The sequence below is a fragment of the Chenopodium album genome, chromosome 4 (genome assembly GCF_948465745.1).
Source record: "Chenopodium album chromosome 4, dcCheAlbu1.1, whole genome shotgun sequence".
NCBI classification, from domain to species: domain Eukaryota; kingdom Viridiplantae; phylum Streptophyta; class Magnoliopsida; order Caryophyllales; family Amaranthaceae; genus Chenopodium; species Chenopodium album.
The window spans coordinates 10647563-10663631 of NC_137837.1; the positions used below are offsets into that span (position 1 = coordinate 10647563).

At 36.3% G+C, this 16069-nt stretch overlaps 1 protein-coding gene across 2 annotated transcripts; it reads right to left on the minus strand.

The window, feature by feature from the left end:
- LOC145628887 (cysteine synthase) lies at positions 1-5123 on the minus strand. Of its 2 annotated transcripts, none has more exons than XM_081681320.1 (11): positions 4969-5123; positions 3965-4019; positions 3763-3872; positions 3584-3641; positions 3069-3332; positions 2842-2979; positions 2642-2693; positions 1101-1180; positions 685-744; positions 481-561; positions 1-335 (listed from the first exon to the last, which is right to left on the minus strand). In XM_081681320.1, exons 2-11 carry the CDS (start codon positions 4004-4006, stop codon positions 243-245), a joined length of 978 nt encoding a protein of 325 aa, XP_081537446.1. In that variant the 5' UTR covers positions 4007-4019; positions 4969-5123; the 3' UTR covers positions 1-242. The 2 variants fall into 2 exon arrangements, with proteins under 2 accessions (XP_081537446.1, XP_081537447.1); XM_081681321.1 differs by having other exon boundaries at positions 4897-4980.
- Positions 5124-16069: the final 10946 nt, after the last annotated feature.

Sequence of the window (16069 nt, forward strand, 5' to 3'; positions counted from 1 at the left end):
TACAATAACTGCAGTTTCATAATAGGATGTAATACAGTATTTTCGTACATTGCAAACCATGGTTGCTAGTGCAGTATGACCAAAGATCAGGAACATAACTGTCATTATTCCAATACACAAAGGCCATGCTACGCTAGTCTACGAATACAGAAGAAGAAAAAGAAAAAATTAAGACAAATGGGATAACCCTAAAGGAGCACTGGCTGTGAAGTATCCGAGATCATGAAAGGTAAACTCAAAGCTTAGGACTCAATAGGCATGCTCTCTGCCTCCTTCCTCACTGTTTCAAACAAGACGGAGGATAAATATCGTTCGCCAAAGCTGGGAAAGATTGCCTGATAAAAAAAGAGGATGTAATTAGTCAAAAGAAGCCGCCATCCCTTCATGTTCACTGTGTAATATTTCCATTTTATTAGTCTTTAATTAGACTATGAAAGTAAAATGAAACCTAGTATAGGAGAAAAAGAGCAGTGGGCTTACAACTATGAGTTTTCCAGCATTTTCAGGCCTCTTAGCTACTTTAATGGCAGCAGCAGCAGCAGCACCAGATGAAATTCCAACCTGAAAGATGATTTTTCCCAAACACCGTATTACTATCATAGCAAAGATGATGTACAAAGAAAATTGGAAGACAGATGCAGGTGGAGAAAGCAAGTAGAATACACTAAAATTTCAAGAACTTACCAGCAAACCTTCCTTGAGGGCAAGCAATTTGGCCATTTCAATAGATTCTTCACTGGATATCTGTATATTTAGTCCACCCGCCACAAAAGATGAAGAAAAGAAAAAGATAAATGAAAGGCAGTGAGTTCTCCATTTATTTATATTTATCAAAGCACATACGTGAAGTATGTAATACTAAGAAGTTACAGCTAGAGAGAGTATCATTATAAGTAAATGGTGACTATTAACGGAGAAAAACTTGTATTCTAATGGACAACACCTACCTAATTAATTAACAAAAGAAAAAAGAAAAAAAAAAAAAGAAAAGAACAATCCACTAAGCTGAACAAGACATAAGTGGAGCTACAGAGAAATATACATACTAGCATCTAACATAATTAGAAGAAGAAATCCATCATGTAGAGTAGAAAGCTCACCTGGACCACTTCATCGATAAGATTCACATCCAGAACACCAGGTATGAATCCAGCTCCAAGTCCTTGAATCTTGTGAGGACCTGTACATGTACACAAACAGTCAAACATGCAATTTTACCAAGTTAATTCTCTAATAGAAGTATTGCCTAATAAACTTAGACTACGATTCTTTTATTTTTCAAAACTCCAAGAATAATGTGTTGACAAAGAACCAGTTGTTATAATCAGAGAAAGTTGAGTACATAATATCCCTACGAGTTACGATTGGGGATAGAAACCAATAAAGGTTTTCTCTACAACAATTACAAGTAAGCTATGCAGTTCATGGAAGTGAGTGGTGATTTTTTTGGCATTAAAGAGTTTCAATGTGGGTACTAAAGGCCAAAACAGAATTTGACTGGTCAGCAATATATTTGGATAGCTATTGTGGAAAGGGAGGGGAGGGAAGATGCGAGCTTGTAGTTTCCTTCCAAATATTTCCATAATTGAAAGGATTTAATATTGTAACGGCAAGGAAAATAGTTATCTCCAATTCCATTCCTTTTATACACCCCAGGTCATATCTAAACAAGAGAAGTTGGATCCCTCCCTTGCCAAGTATGTAATGGACAGGAGCAACACTAGGAGACAAAATTAATTAAGGGAGCACTAGGGAGTAGGGAGTGTGGCAACAAATTATGATACTATTGGGCAGTAGAGGACAAACATTATCAATAACAGGTTATTTTTGTAGTTTTTCTTGATTATAAAAGGGCAGTAGCATAGCAATAGAAGGCATGAGATTTGTATTGAGGAAATGAGAGAGAACGGCAACCTGAATTTACTAAGAGAGAGTGATAACCTAAAGTTATCAAGAGGGTAATAGCCTCAAGCTAATTAAACTATCATTTGTAACATTTTAGCCATCATCAATCAAACATCAAGCTTTCATCTTTATTCATTGCCTTGTTAAATCAGAAATACTAAGTTAGAAAATCAGTCCATAACAAAATACTCCCTCCGTTTTTAAATACTTGCTCCATTTCTCCATGCGCGGAGTTTTAGGAGAAATTGGAGAAAGTAATAAAATATTAGAGGTAGTGGGGTTGGTGGAAGAATAAAAAATTGTAAAAGCCCAAAAGTAGTGGAGAGAATTGAAGGAGAGAGAATATGAAATTAATATTGTTGGGTCCACTTGGTGAGATAAATTAATTAAATATTGTAAAAACTTTCCAAATAAGGAAATGGAGCAAGTATTTAAAAACGGCCGGAAAAGGAAAGTGGAGCAAGTATTTAAAAACGGAGGGAGTATTACAAGGTCCAGGCTAGCATAGCATTAGATAGGATGAACACAGGTAGATGAACTGGGAAGTTACTTCAATGACAAGTCTAGTACCTTTTAGCATGGCTTTCCTTTGAAAACAGTAAAAACTGGCAGCACAATTATCCATGTTTACTGACAACTAAATGATTATAAATTTTAAAATAATTTTTTTTAGGCCTCTCCCCAGCAATAATAAGGGATCAACAAGAGTTTCAATGGTTATAGCTTTGTTACTTACCAGGTTTTCCTCCAGACAATACAGCACTTTCCACTGGTTCCAAACCAATCAGCTGAAGAACGAAGACAAAAAACATATGATAAGGGTATGAAAGAGGAAGTAGAAAACGGACATAGATATTCACAAACATCAGCATAGAACTTCATATAGCACACTATCAGAAATTTGTCACACATCTATGTCAGAAACTCAGAACTGACCTTAACATCTGGATTTTGTTCCTTTAGGTATTTTCCTGCACCTGTAATTGTGCCTCCAGTCCCTATTCCAGAGACGAATATGTCAATTTTTCCACCTGTGCCTTTCCAAATTTCAGGCCCAGTTGTTTCATAATGAATCTACACAAAGGATATAAGTGTCAGAGCAATGTTCCTATAAGTTATAAATCCAATAAAGAAATACACAAAAGCGAACCAACAAGCATTACCTTTGGATTGGCAGGGTTTTCAAACTGCTGTAGAATATATGAATTAGGAGTCTTGTCACGGATCTCCTCAGCCTTTTGTACAGCCCCTTTCATACCTTTTGCTGGATCAGTAAGGACAAGCTCAGCACCAAAGGCCCTGAGAATAGTCCTCCTCTCAAGACTCATTGATGCTGGCATCGTAATAATGAGCTTGTAACCTTTAGCTGCTGCAATGAAGGCTAATCCAATGCCAGTATTTCCACTGGTGGGCTCAATTAGGACACTCTAAACCATAGAGAAAAAAGAACACATCCATCAGCAATTTAGCACATCAAAAGAATTTTACAACACTGAACAGAGCTTAGACCTTGCCATGTTAAGCTTATCCACCTAAATTATCCCTAGCAATCTCCAAAAGGGGTTAATTAATCAACATATTCATCATGTAGAATTTCATTCAGATAGCCATTATTGCCCCTGCCTGTCACTACCTTAACATAAAAATTCTATATTCAGAAATGTTATTGTATACTAACCTCTCCGGGTGTAATTAGCCCGCTTTTCTCAGCATCAGTGACCATACTGAACCCAATCCTGCAAGAGCACAATAATTTGAAGAATTGTCAAACACATATAGCAAATGATACCCATGCCAAGATCTCACTCGCCCCAGAAAAATAAAATAACTACACACACTCAAAAAGACAAAAATAACCTGTCTTTGACACTAGAGCAAGGTTCCATTCCTTCCAACTTCACAGCAACACGTGCAACACAGCCATCGACCACAGTGTTGAGATACACCAATGGCGTTTTTCCAATCAACTACACAAGTCCCAAATTTAACACATTAAACGATAAGGTCTAATAAATTATGATATATTACCATGTGGGTACAAAAGGGTCAGGCTGCTTACTTCAGTAACATCTTTAGCAATGAAGGCCTTTTCCTCAACCATTTTGGATTAAATACTGCAATCAACACAATCAATGAGCTTCAACCATACATCTTGGAAAGTTGGTAGTCAAACAGGTATTGCACTTAACCATAAACAAAATGAAAAAAACCAATAAAGGAATTGCTGACTGAAACTTATATATCTAAGAACATCACTTTCAATCAAATTATTAGTAGTAAACTTTTTGACACTTAAGAATGAAATTCATATTATGGATTATATAGTTCTAGTATAGCATGGATATCTCTCGGCATTCCCGGGCTATGCCTAAGCCTCATTACAAAATAGAATTTTGGGTCGGCTGCCTATATCATGAATCAATCCCTCATGATACTCCAGAAAACACCGCCCCCAAAGCTTCATTCCTAAATTGGATTGGGTCAGCTGATTTTATCTCTCATGGTATTCCCAGAAAATGCCATAACCTCATTCCAAAATGAATTGGGTCAGCTTCCAGACTCAAGAATCTATCCTCTCCTATTCGCTTCTATCTAGTTCTAGTGCTACATGTGTAGATGTGCTTGCAAACCCCCTTCTCAAACAAAACCATTGATAATTTCTTACCAATGTCAATTATGTGTTGAATACTCCATTAAAATTAGCTACACAGTTTTTCCAGAACAAATTTAATCATAGCAATTATACCCATGCAAAATCAAAAACCCTCAAAACACCAAACAAAAAATAAAAAACAGAAGTCCCTAAATTACCCACCAATCAATTAAGCAAAAACACTCAAAAAATTAAATTTCTTCGGAATTCAAGCAATCAAGAGCAAACAGAAATAGGCAAAATCATAAATTAAAAAACCCAGAAAAACACAGAATTGTAAACAATTAAAATCCAATAAAAGGGGTGTAACAAAATTAATAGAGAATTATTTAACATACCCAGTTGAAGAAATGAAAAATAGCAGTAGAAAGCAATGAATTTTAAGTCAAAGGGAGAAGATGTTCACAAACCTTAAAATTGAGATAGAAATCTGGGGAAGAATTGATAGTGATTGCAGAGGAAAGAGGTGATTAAATAATCCAAGAAAATCGTTTGTTTGATTTTATGATTAATTGTTTTACATGCACGATTTATAGACTTTACTAAATAAAAATATAGAATTATATGTCGAATATCATTTCACATGTGGATATGTGTTGGCATAATATGCCCATTTTCCACAATGTTGTCCTAATTTGTCATTCAAATTCAAGGTTTCTCTATTTTCTATTTTTATTTTCATCAAAATACAATCCTTCCATTTATCAAGAAAGCTCAAAATAATAATAATAATAATAAAATATAATCCTTCCATTTTTAAAAATAGTTCTTCCCTTAATTGGTTGGCATGTATGTCAAAATGTCAATAATCAAGTTTCGGGTCAAATCAGGATCTGGTTATGCCGGGTCAATCTAACCTCAGATCAGGTTCTGGTCGGGTCAATTTAAATTTAAGTTGTTATGATTCATTCACCATTTTCGGGTGTTGGTCGGGCTCGATTGAAGTCAAATTCAGATCGAGTTCAATTTCAGGTTCAGATTGTGTTGAGTCGAGATAGGGCGGGTTAATAGATGGTACATTCGGGTTCAAGTTAGGGTTGGGTAAGATAATCTTAAAGTTGGATCATTCTTGGTTTTGGTTCAAGTTCAATTCAAATAAATATCGGTGTGGTCAAGTTGAACCTATATATTTATACCTTCCATTATTTGATCAAGCATCATCAATATTTTAGTAAGGAAAAATTGTTGGCAATAATCCCACCTTTAGGCCGTCCGCTACAAATAATCCCACCTTTGGATTATTTTTAAATAATCCCACCTTTATACCCTATCCGCTCCTAACAATCCCAAGTGACCGGTTACTTGCTAAATTGGTATTATTTTATTTTTTTTAGGCTAAAATACACGTGTCACCATACAATTTGTCTAAAATTTTAAATTAAAAAAATCAATTTTTTAAAAAAGCAGCAGCCCTAAGCCACCCCAATACAATCGGAGCAACTGGGACTGCAGCTCCAGCCAGCCACGGTTGATCGCCGGAGTTGCGAAACCATCCGATCGGAGTTATCATTGTGTTGTGGGTGGTCTGGGTGGCCGAAATCAAGGCAAGGGAGTGTGACGGAGGACAAAATTGCGGCGGGGAAATATGTGGGAGGCTATTAAGATATAAATTCAAGCTAAATTTCACAGCTTTACATGGTATCAGGCCAAAGTCTCTAATTTTTTCTTTCATTTATCATGGCTGGCGGTGATGAAACACCACCACCACCACCTACAAAAATCGAGTCAAATTCCCCATATTACCTCGGGTCGCAAGATCGACCAGGGGATTTTATTACTCCTACACGTCTCATAGCAGACAACTATGACTCTTGGGCTGCCGACATTCAAACGGCTTTGGAAGCTCGGAGGAAGTTCGACTTTCTTGATGGAATAATCAACGAACCATCACCTCCTTGCACGAAATCTGATTGGACGGCAATTAATGCTATGCTAATTTCTTGGATTACAAATACGATTGATCCACAATTAAAATCCTCTTTGTTAAAATTTCGAGAAGCTAAACCCTTTTGGGATCACCTAAAACAGCGCTTCTCTCAAACTAATGGCCCCCGAATTCAGCAACTTCGTTCGTCAATTGCTAAGTGCGAACAGAGCAAATTAATGATTGTTTCTGAGTACTTTGGCAAATTACATATTCTGTGGCAGGAGTTGGATCGTCATGAGCCTCTGATTTCTTGCTCTTGTTGTGCTTCGTGTTCAGCTGGCAGATTACATGAAGAACGCCGAGCACAAGCACGCTTACATGATTTTTTAATGGGTTTGTACCCTGATTATTACTCCTCACTCCGCACAAATATATTGTCTCAAGATCCTCTTCCGAGCCTTGACAGAGCTTATCAATTGGTGACTCAAGAAGAACGAGTTCGCACTTCACGTTTGGAGGCCGAACTCAAAGCTGACTCAAAGCCGACAGATGCTGTGGGCTTTGCGGTTCGAGCAGGACATGATCGTGGCAGAGGACGGGATAAACCCGTGTGTTCGAAGTGTTGCAGAATAGGACATGAGGCTTCATTTTGCTGGGTGACAGGGTAAAGTCGTATCCCCTAATAAAAAATAATTCCTAAGTCCTCTAACTAAAGTAGATAGGGAAGTAGGGTCGATCTCCACAGGGAAACAAGTCTTTTTACTCCTAATTAATTATTATAATCTAAATTATCTAAGTAATCAATATTTATGTTTGAGTATGAAACTAAACTACAAAGAATAGGAATAGGGAGAAAACAATATATAAAAGGATCTAGGGCATAGGTTCACCAATAAATAATACTCCAGGGTAAAACGTAGTAATCAATCATTGACATTGCATAAATAACATGATTAACAGGCTCTCGCAATTTATTAATCAACATAGATCTAACAGGCTCTTGCAATTTACTAGATCTAAGTTCTTATTGAAAATAGTCTTTAATATCAAATTAACATCTGCTCGATTCATCAATTTAATATTGCTATACTTTTACAAGCCGCAATTGTAAAACGTTAAAACAATTCAATAAGAAACTATCATGCAATACCAACAATCAATAATAGTCAATCATCAATGCATCAATTAACCAGATTGTAAAGGGCTTTCGCTACGTATTACAATCACACAATTAATTTATCGGTATTAAATCTCATCTCTTGAATCTCGACTTAACCATTTATAAATTAACCTGCCTATTGAAACTAGACCTAAACATCAATTCTCATCTCTCGCATCTTGAATCAATATTGTCAAACTCATGCATAAAAGATAGGCCTTATCTAGTCACAGAGCATTAAATCAATCAATAGGAAATTAATCTAGCATTGATAATTAACAACAATAAATTACCCCTTCATATTATTTATTATATCCCCATAAACCCTAGAAATAAAACTACTCACACATAATAGAAACTAAACAAATCAAAGCAATAAAATAAATCATGATGAAAGGAATAAAATAAACAAATAAGATTAAGGGAAGAGAAATCGTTACCAAAAAGTAATCTGGAATTAAGAGTAGATTAAGAACAAAGGTTTAGAGAGAGAATTCTAAGAGAATAATTAAGAGAGTAAAGAAAGAGTAAAGAGGAGAGGAAGAGAAGAAGAAGAGATACTAAAAACGTATTACGGAGGAGTATTTATACTCCGTACAAAAATCCTAAGCTAAAACAAATTAAAACTACGTTAAACATCAACTAATAAAACACGCGCCCGATCGGGCGAGGCACCGGCCGATCGGGCGCGCCTTTTTTGTCTCTAATAGCAATCTCGCGCCCGGCCGGGCGCGTCACCGGGCGCCAGACTAAGCTTCTCTCGGCCGGCCGGGCGCGCCTCCGGGCGCCAGCCTTTTTGGCCGGGCGGCTCATTTGGGCCACTATTTGGACTTCGATTGGGCTCCAATTCTTCGGGCCAATCTGGGTTTCCTCTTTAGGTCTTGAATACTCGGTCCAAATGCCCCGGTATCACCTATACCGAGCCCTTAATCACCGGTTTGATGGCTCTAACCGGCCCTGGGCTATAAACTCTGGTCGTGTTTCTCCAATGTTCGCGATTGCTCCAAAATATCTCGGGAAAATACTCCAAAAGCATAAATCCCTGCAAAAGTCAACCAAATCTACGAAAACACTAGAAAACACCAATTAGTAATAAAAGTGGCTCTAAAGAGCCAAAAACACTACTAATTATGACCAAGGGACGGGGGTAAAATACTATATAAAATAGACACATCACTGGGCTGACAAGATTTGTAACCACTGCAAGAAGCAGGGTCACCCTGAAAATCACTGTTATGAGCTTGTGGGTAGGCCCGATGCTAAGAGATCTTCTTCAACAGGCCAAGGACGAGGACAAGTTCGTGCTAATGCTGCTACAAGTGGTAGTGTGTCTTCTTCATCATCAAATTCTTCTGTTTCGGCCTTAGGGAAGCTATTCACACCGGAGCAATGGAAAGCCATTGCGGGGGTTGTCGGTAATGCTAATGTTCCCGATAATAGATTGACCGGTAAGTTTGATGTTTCATCTTGGATCATTGATACCGGTGCCACACATCATGTTACAGGGGATTCCTCTTAGTTGTTTGACACTCAAAAAATTGACTGCCCTGTTGGTTTGCCGAACGGGTCACAAGTGGTGGCTACCTTGGTCGGATCCGTTTACTTATCGGATAAAATTACCCTTACTGGAGTTCTTTATGTTCCCACTTTAAGTTGCAATTTACTTTCTGTTTCTCAACTTAATGATGATTTACAAACTATTGTTCAATTTGATTCACATGTTTGTGCTATACAGGACCAAGCGAAGGAGCTGATTGGAACGGGGATTAGGAGAGACGGACTGTAATACTTTAGCAAACCGAAATTTGTGTCCTCTGTGGAAGCAACATCGTCTTTGGAGCTATGGCATCGTCGGCTCGGTCATCCTTCGGAAAAAGTAGTTAAGTTAATTCCTTGTGTTAGTAGTAGTAAAGAGCATTTAAATAATGGTTGTGAAGTATGTATGCATGCTAAACATCCAAGAGACAAATTTCCTTTAAGTAATAATAAAGCTTCTCGAATATTTGAAAAAGTACATTGTGATTTGTGGGGTCCTTATAGACATGTTTCATCTTGTGGAGCTCGTTATTTTTTAACAATAGTTGACGATTATTCAAGAGCTGTTTGGATTTATTTGTTGGTTGATAAATTAGAAGTATTTCAAATGTTTATGTCTTTTGTTGCTATGGTTGATCGTCAATTCTCTCAAACAATAAAAGTGGTCCAAAGTGACAATGGGACTGAGTTTAATTGTTTACGTGATTATTTCAATGCCACTGGAATTTTATTTCAAACATCTTGTGTTGGAACTTCGCAATAAAATGGACGAGTTGAGAGAAAACATAAACATATTTTGAATGTTGGGAGGGCATTACGATTCCAAGCAAAATTGCCTATTTATTTTTGGGGAGAGTGTGTCCTTACGGCTGCTCACTTAATCAATCGCACCCCCACTCCTCTTTTGCAGAATAAAACTACTTTTGAGGTACTTTTTGGTAAATCACCTTTGTATGATGCTCTTCGTACTTTTGGGTGTTTGTGCTTTGCTCATAATCAGAAAACTAAGGGAGATAAGTTCGCTATTCGTAACTGAAAGTGTATCTTTGTTGGATACCCGTTCGGAAAGAAGGGTTGGAGATTGTTTGATTTGGAAAATAAAGAATTTTTTGACTCCCGAGATGTCAAATTTGTTGAGGAAGTATTTCCGTTTGAAAGTCCCGAAGTGGTCAATATCACACATAATGAATATGATGCTTATGAAATTCATGAAGATTTTACTGAAAATAAATTAAGGGAAGAACTTGGAGTTGGAGAACCATTCCAAGCTCATCAGTCCACTTCTCCAACGAGTCCAGCAAGCCCAGTAGCTTCTCAACCCACACAAGTGCATGGTGGGCCTTCAGCGAATCAGCCCACCTATTCTTCCGGTGAGTCCGCTGGACAACCTGTGGCAGCTGGGTTGGAGTCACAGCTTTACAGAGGCCGAACTCGAGACGGGGAAAGGAGAGGGAGAACAGAATCGGGACGGGGGTAGGGGAGAGCAGTCGGAATCGAAACGGGAATAAGGCAGGGGAGTCGATATCAGGACGGAGAATGGCCGGGTTCTCGAGGGTTGGGGATAGTTGGTTTTAATGGGGTTTTCGTGACGGTGGAAAGAAGGTTGGTGGTTCAGGAGAGAGGGAGGGGGGGAGGGTGTCGGCGCTTGGGGAGTCGTTCTGGTGGTCGGCGCTGTGGGGCAGGGGATTCCGACAGCAACGTCGGTGGGAACAGGCGGCAGGGAGGGTGGCTGAGGCTAATGGGTGATTTTTTCAATTATTAAGTTAATTTTTATTTTTATTCTTTTTCTTAAAAAACTTAAAACTTGTTTTAATTTTTTTTAATTGTTTTGACCAATCACAAACTTACACGTGTAAGGTAACTTGGTATAGTAAGTTATTTGACCGGTTGGGACCATTAGGAGCAGATGGAGTATAAAGGTGGGATTATTTAAAAATAATCCAAAGGTGGGATTATTCCCAGCAATTTTTCCTTTTATTAAACCTATATATGAAGTAATAGAAAACAAAAGGTATATAAGTTGAACCTAATATGTTGTTAAGGATTAAGGGTTTACAGAATTGTACGAGTATATAAGCTAAGCAATTGAACAAAAGGTATATAAAATTTTATTTAACCTTCCATGACTCGGTTCAATAACAGGTTGTGTTGGATTTTAACCATTTGCAGGCTCTAATTGGGTCTGGTACTAGTCCGGGTTCGGATTATTGTCGGGTCAGATTAAATCAGTTGACAGTTATTATCAAGTCGGGTGCAGGTTCCGGTTAAGGTCATAAAGTATTGGACTAAATCGGTTGTCTATTAACATTAGGTCGGGTTCAGATCGGGTTACAGGGCACTAGTTTCACCCCATTATTGTTCAGGTACAGGTCGGGTTCATATCATTGTCGGTTTAGGTCGGGTTCTCGGGTTGTGTCATTTTTTTTTACTGCTCTAGTTCTGGCCCAATAGGACCCTTTTCTCCTTACGAAAAAAATCTTATTTGATGAAAACTTTCGTTTGATGGAGTTTGAACCAAGAAACAACTCAAGCAATGTAATGATTTTAAATTTAAATTTTTTTTAGTTGTTTTTATTTAAATATGTAGATGAGAGTAACAAGGTATGATAAGTTTATAACCCCTTGAACTAACATGAACATGAATGCTCATGTTTAACTTTTAAAAATGTATTTTTTTTTTTTAATTTTTAATTTTTTAAATGTTGCTTGAATTACCATATATTGTGATTTCTCAAAAAGAGAAAACAAAAAGTCTACAGTTTCATTTAAACCCTAAATTGAAAAACAAAGCATAAACTTTTTTTTCTCTTTATTTGATTTGTGCTTAATAGATGACCTCACATAAGAAAAAAAAAATGCAAGTCAGATAAAAGCCCTAACCTAATTTTAAATTTGATTGAAAAAAGAAAATAAAGCAACAAAATTCAACGAGTAAGAAGGGAACTGTGGAAGAGGAGAAAAAAAAAAAAAAAGAGGGAGCCCAAGTTGATCTTCATGATATACGGATTACAAAAATCGTTTATCTAGTGACATTTATGTAAATAAATCAACAAAATATCCAGTTATTATGACTTTTTGTAAATAAATCAACATATATGGGACCTGCATTTAACAAAAGTTATTGACTTTTTTTATGGAAATGTTTTGTTCATCATGAAAATCAACTTGCTTGTATTTTCTCTTTAAAATGTAAGTTGTGAAGAAAGATAAGATGAAAGATTTTACTAAATCGATAGCTCTCAAATAAAGCCAACCTAAGTTAAACTATAGTATGTAATTAAAGGTCACTATACAAAATACTAACATAACTACTGTAGACATGTAGTAAACTATATACCAGTAACAAAGACTTTCCTTACCAAAAAAAAAAAAGTGTTTTTCTACACAGTGTCCGACTGTCCGTAAGGTATTCACTTTTTCAAGCTGTGTCCACCCATTTTCAAAATTCTACACTGTAACCCCAAGGTACTTTTAATGTGTATGATGTTACCCTGTCCTAATCCCTCCATTAACTTAAGTTAACTTTCTGTTAACTTCAAAATAAATAAATTTTTAAAAAACAAAAAATTCCCAAAACCCCAAAACACCTCTCTCTCTTCCCTCACAAGTACCTACCACTCCACCTCCAACCGCACCACTGCGCCTCGCCCCTTTCTCCTCGACCCACCACTACGTCACCCTCCTGTCTTATCTCTCAACTCCTCTTCATGCCCAGATTTTCGACCATTATTCGAAATTTTTTGGGCAAACGTCGAACAATTTCAACCAATTTAACCATAATTCATGCAAATTTTCATTCGAAATAACAATTAAACCAAGTTTTGTGTATATAATCTCAATCTAATAGAACCAAAATTGATGTTTTTATGATTAAAATCAAATTGGGGGAAAAAGTAAGGTTTTCTATTGTTTTGAACCAAATTCCTATATTTTAAAACGAACACAACAATTAATAACTTAATTTTGCAATTTGCATCTAATGAAACAAAAGCCCTAAACCAATTTGTCGAAATTTCAATTCGAATCAAATTCCTCCATTGCATTCGAACACTTTCTTTATTTGGTGTTGCAATAGGTGGTAGTGGGCCCTGCGATGGGTGGTGGTGGAGCTGTGATGGGTGATGGTAGGGGTCGCTGGTGGGGTTTTGCTTGCAAGTGGGGTTTGGCGGGTGGCCTGGGGTGTGTTGGTGGGTGGTGGGTCGTGAGGGCTGAGTTTTGGTGGTGAGGAAATATAAAAATAGCGACAATAGCTAACGACAACTTAACGATAAGATTACATCGTACACACTAAAGCTACTTTGGAGTTATAACGTGGAACTTTGAAAATGGGTGAACAGAGCTTGGAAAAGTAACTACCTTATTTAGGTTACTTTACTTAGCTCATATGATGATTAATTGTTTGCGATTGGTGGTAATTTTCCCACTTTTTGACTTTTAGTATTTACGGAATTGAAATAGTGACGTAATTATCAAGTAATTGTCTTAACTGAGTAAATAACAATTTAGGTTACTTTACGGTTGCTCATGGATGTTGGTTAGATATCAACTGTCAAGACTCTTGTATGTGGGAAAAAGAAAAAGTAAAAAAAAACTAAAAGGTTAAGAACCACCAACAAAAAAAAAAACCCAACATTCATGAGAAAATACAAGTTTATCTTGATGATAAACAAATTTTGTTTATCTAATGGCACTTTCGTAAATAAATAAAAAAAATCCCTATCAGTATGATATTTTCGTAAATAAGTCAACATTTGTGGAACTCGCATATTAATAAAAGTTGTTCACTTATTTACAAAAATGCCTATTCGCCGCTCCTTGATCATTCCTCCAACAACCACAAAGTATCGCTACCACTTATACCCGAAACTTATGTAAAAGCCAACCAAAAGTTCTAAGTTTTGAATCCTTTATTGAGTAATAGTTGTCGATTCAATTACTCTAATCTATTTTAGATTTTCAATTCTTCTACTATCTCTTCTCTTTCCTTCTTATTACTTTCGCAATCCTCTAGCATGTATGTTAATGATGACTACCACCAATGTCACTGCATATCTCCATTATTGCGATTGCCTAAATCAATAGCAAACAACCAAATTAAAATCCTAATTCCACCTTTTTTTTTCTCGCATAAATTCCTAAATAAGCCTTCATTCCTTAAGTTCTTCTCCCCCCTTTCCTTTATTTTATGAGCCTATAATATTTAACAACATGCAAATAAAGAGCAACAATAAGGACGGGTGGGCCTAATTAATTAATTTTTGGATGAAATCTATTAAGTGGTGACACGTTCTAAAATTATTTGTTCTATTTAAAATTGTGTTGTGTGCCTACTCTTGGCAAGTACAAATAAAAATTGCATGTAGTATCTAATATCTTTACGACATAAGAAATATTGTACTGAATGTTGAAAGCCTTTTGTGTTCAAATTAAGAAAATGATCCATCGTTTTTTATTATGAAAATGAAGGAAGACATACACTCTTCTTTGATACCAAGCTAAGCTTGGTCTAGTGGCAAAGTTTGTATCTCACAACCAAGAGGTTGTGGGATCAAACCCTACTAATGACACTTTGGGGTGAGATTCCCTTACCCTTCCCCCTCCCCCCCTCCACTTTCAAAGTGTCTATCTCGTTAACCTGGTCAGGAGAACCTATGAGAGGTTCCAGCCCATTAAGGCCCTTATCCTGACGAAAAAAACAAACTCTTCTTTGATGAAAACTTTCCTTTCATGGAGTTTGAACCAAGAAGCAACTCAAGCAATATAATGTTTTTAAATTTAAAACTTTTCTTAGTTGTCTTTGTTCAACAATTGTAGATGAGAGTAACAAGGTATTATAAGTTTATAACCCCTTCAACTACATAAACATGAATGCTCATGTTGTAACTTTTCAAAGTGTTTTTTACTCTCTTGGAATTACCATGTATTTTGACTAATGTTTCATCTAAACCCTAAATTGAAAAACAAAGCATAGAATTTTTTTCCCTCTTTATTTGATTTGTGCTCCATAGATGACCTCACATAAGAAGAAAAAAAAAATTACAAGTGAGATAAAAGCCCTAACCTAATTTTGATCGAAAAAAGGAAATAAAGCAACCAAATTCAAGGAGTTGTGGAAGAGGAGAACAAAAAGAAGGAGCGTCAGTTGATTTTCATGAAACAAAAGTGTTTATTTAGTGACATTTATGTAAATATATCAACAAAATATCTCAATCATTATGACGTTTTCGTAAATAAATCAACATTTGTGGGGCTTGCATTAAACAAAAGTTAATAACTTATTTATGGAATGTCACTTGATAAACGATTTTTGTTTACTCTCTCCGTGTTTTTTTAAGTGTTACACTTCCTATTTCCGGCCGTGTTTTTTTTAAGTGTTACACTTTCAGCTACATTAAAATATTATATCTCTCTCCTCTCATGGTCCCTACCCAAACCCACTACTACTCCCTCCGTCCCTAAATTACATTCCTCCTTTCTATTTTTGGTATTATAAAATTACATTTCCCCTTTCTATTTTTGGTAAGTTTTTTTTTTAGTAAATCAACTCTCTTTTTCTGTTTTATATTTAATGCTTTCTCACTCATCCTTACCTAATCTCACTCATAATCCTTGTGCCAAATTACAATGAATATGATTGGTTAAAAATTTTCAATTAGGAGCATGTGATTGGTCCTTTTTTTTTGCAAAGGATTGATGACATGTCATGAGTAATAACTAATCTATCTTTGTACTTCTCATTGCATTATCTAATTATTGTTATTTGTCTTATTCTTTTCTCCTTAATTCCCGTGTAAATTTCCAAAGAGGAATGTAATTTAGGGACGGAGGGAGTACTTTTTTATTATATCTTTCATCTCACATTCATTAATTTTCAATAAACTATTAACCTCACTATCTTTATTTTACAATTTTTTAATATTCCAACTACCCCACTTACCTCTTATTTTAT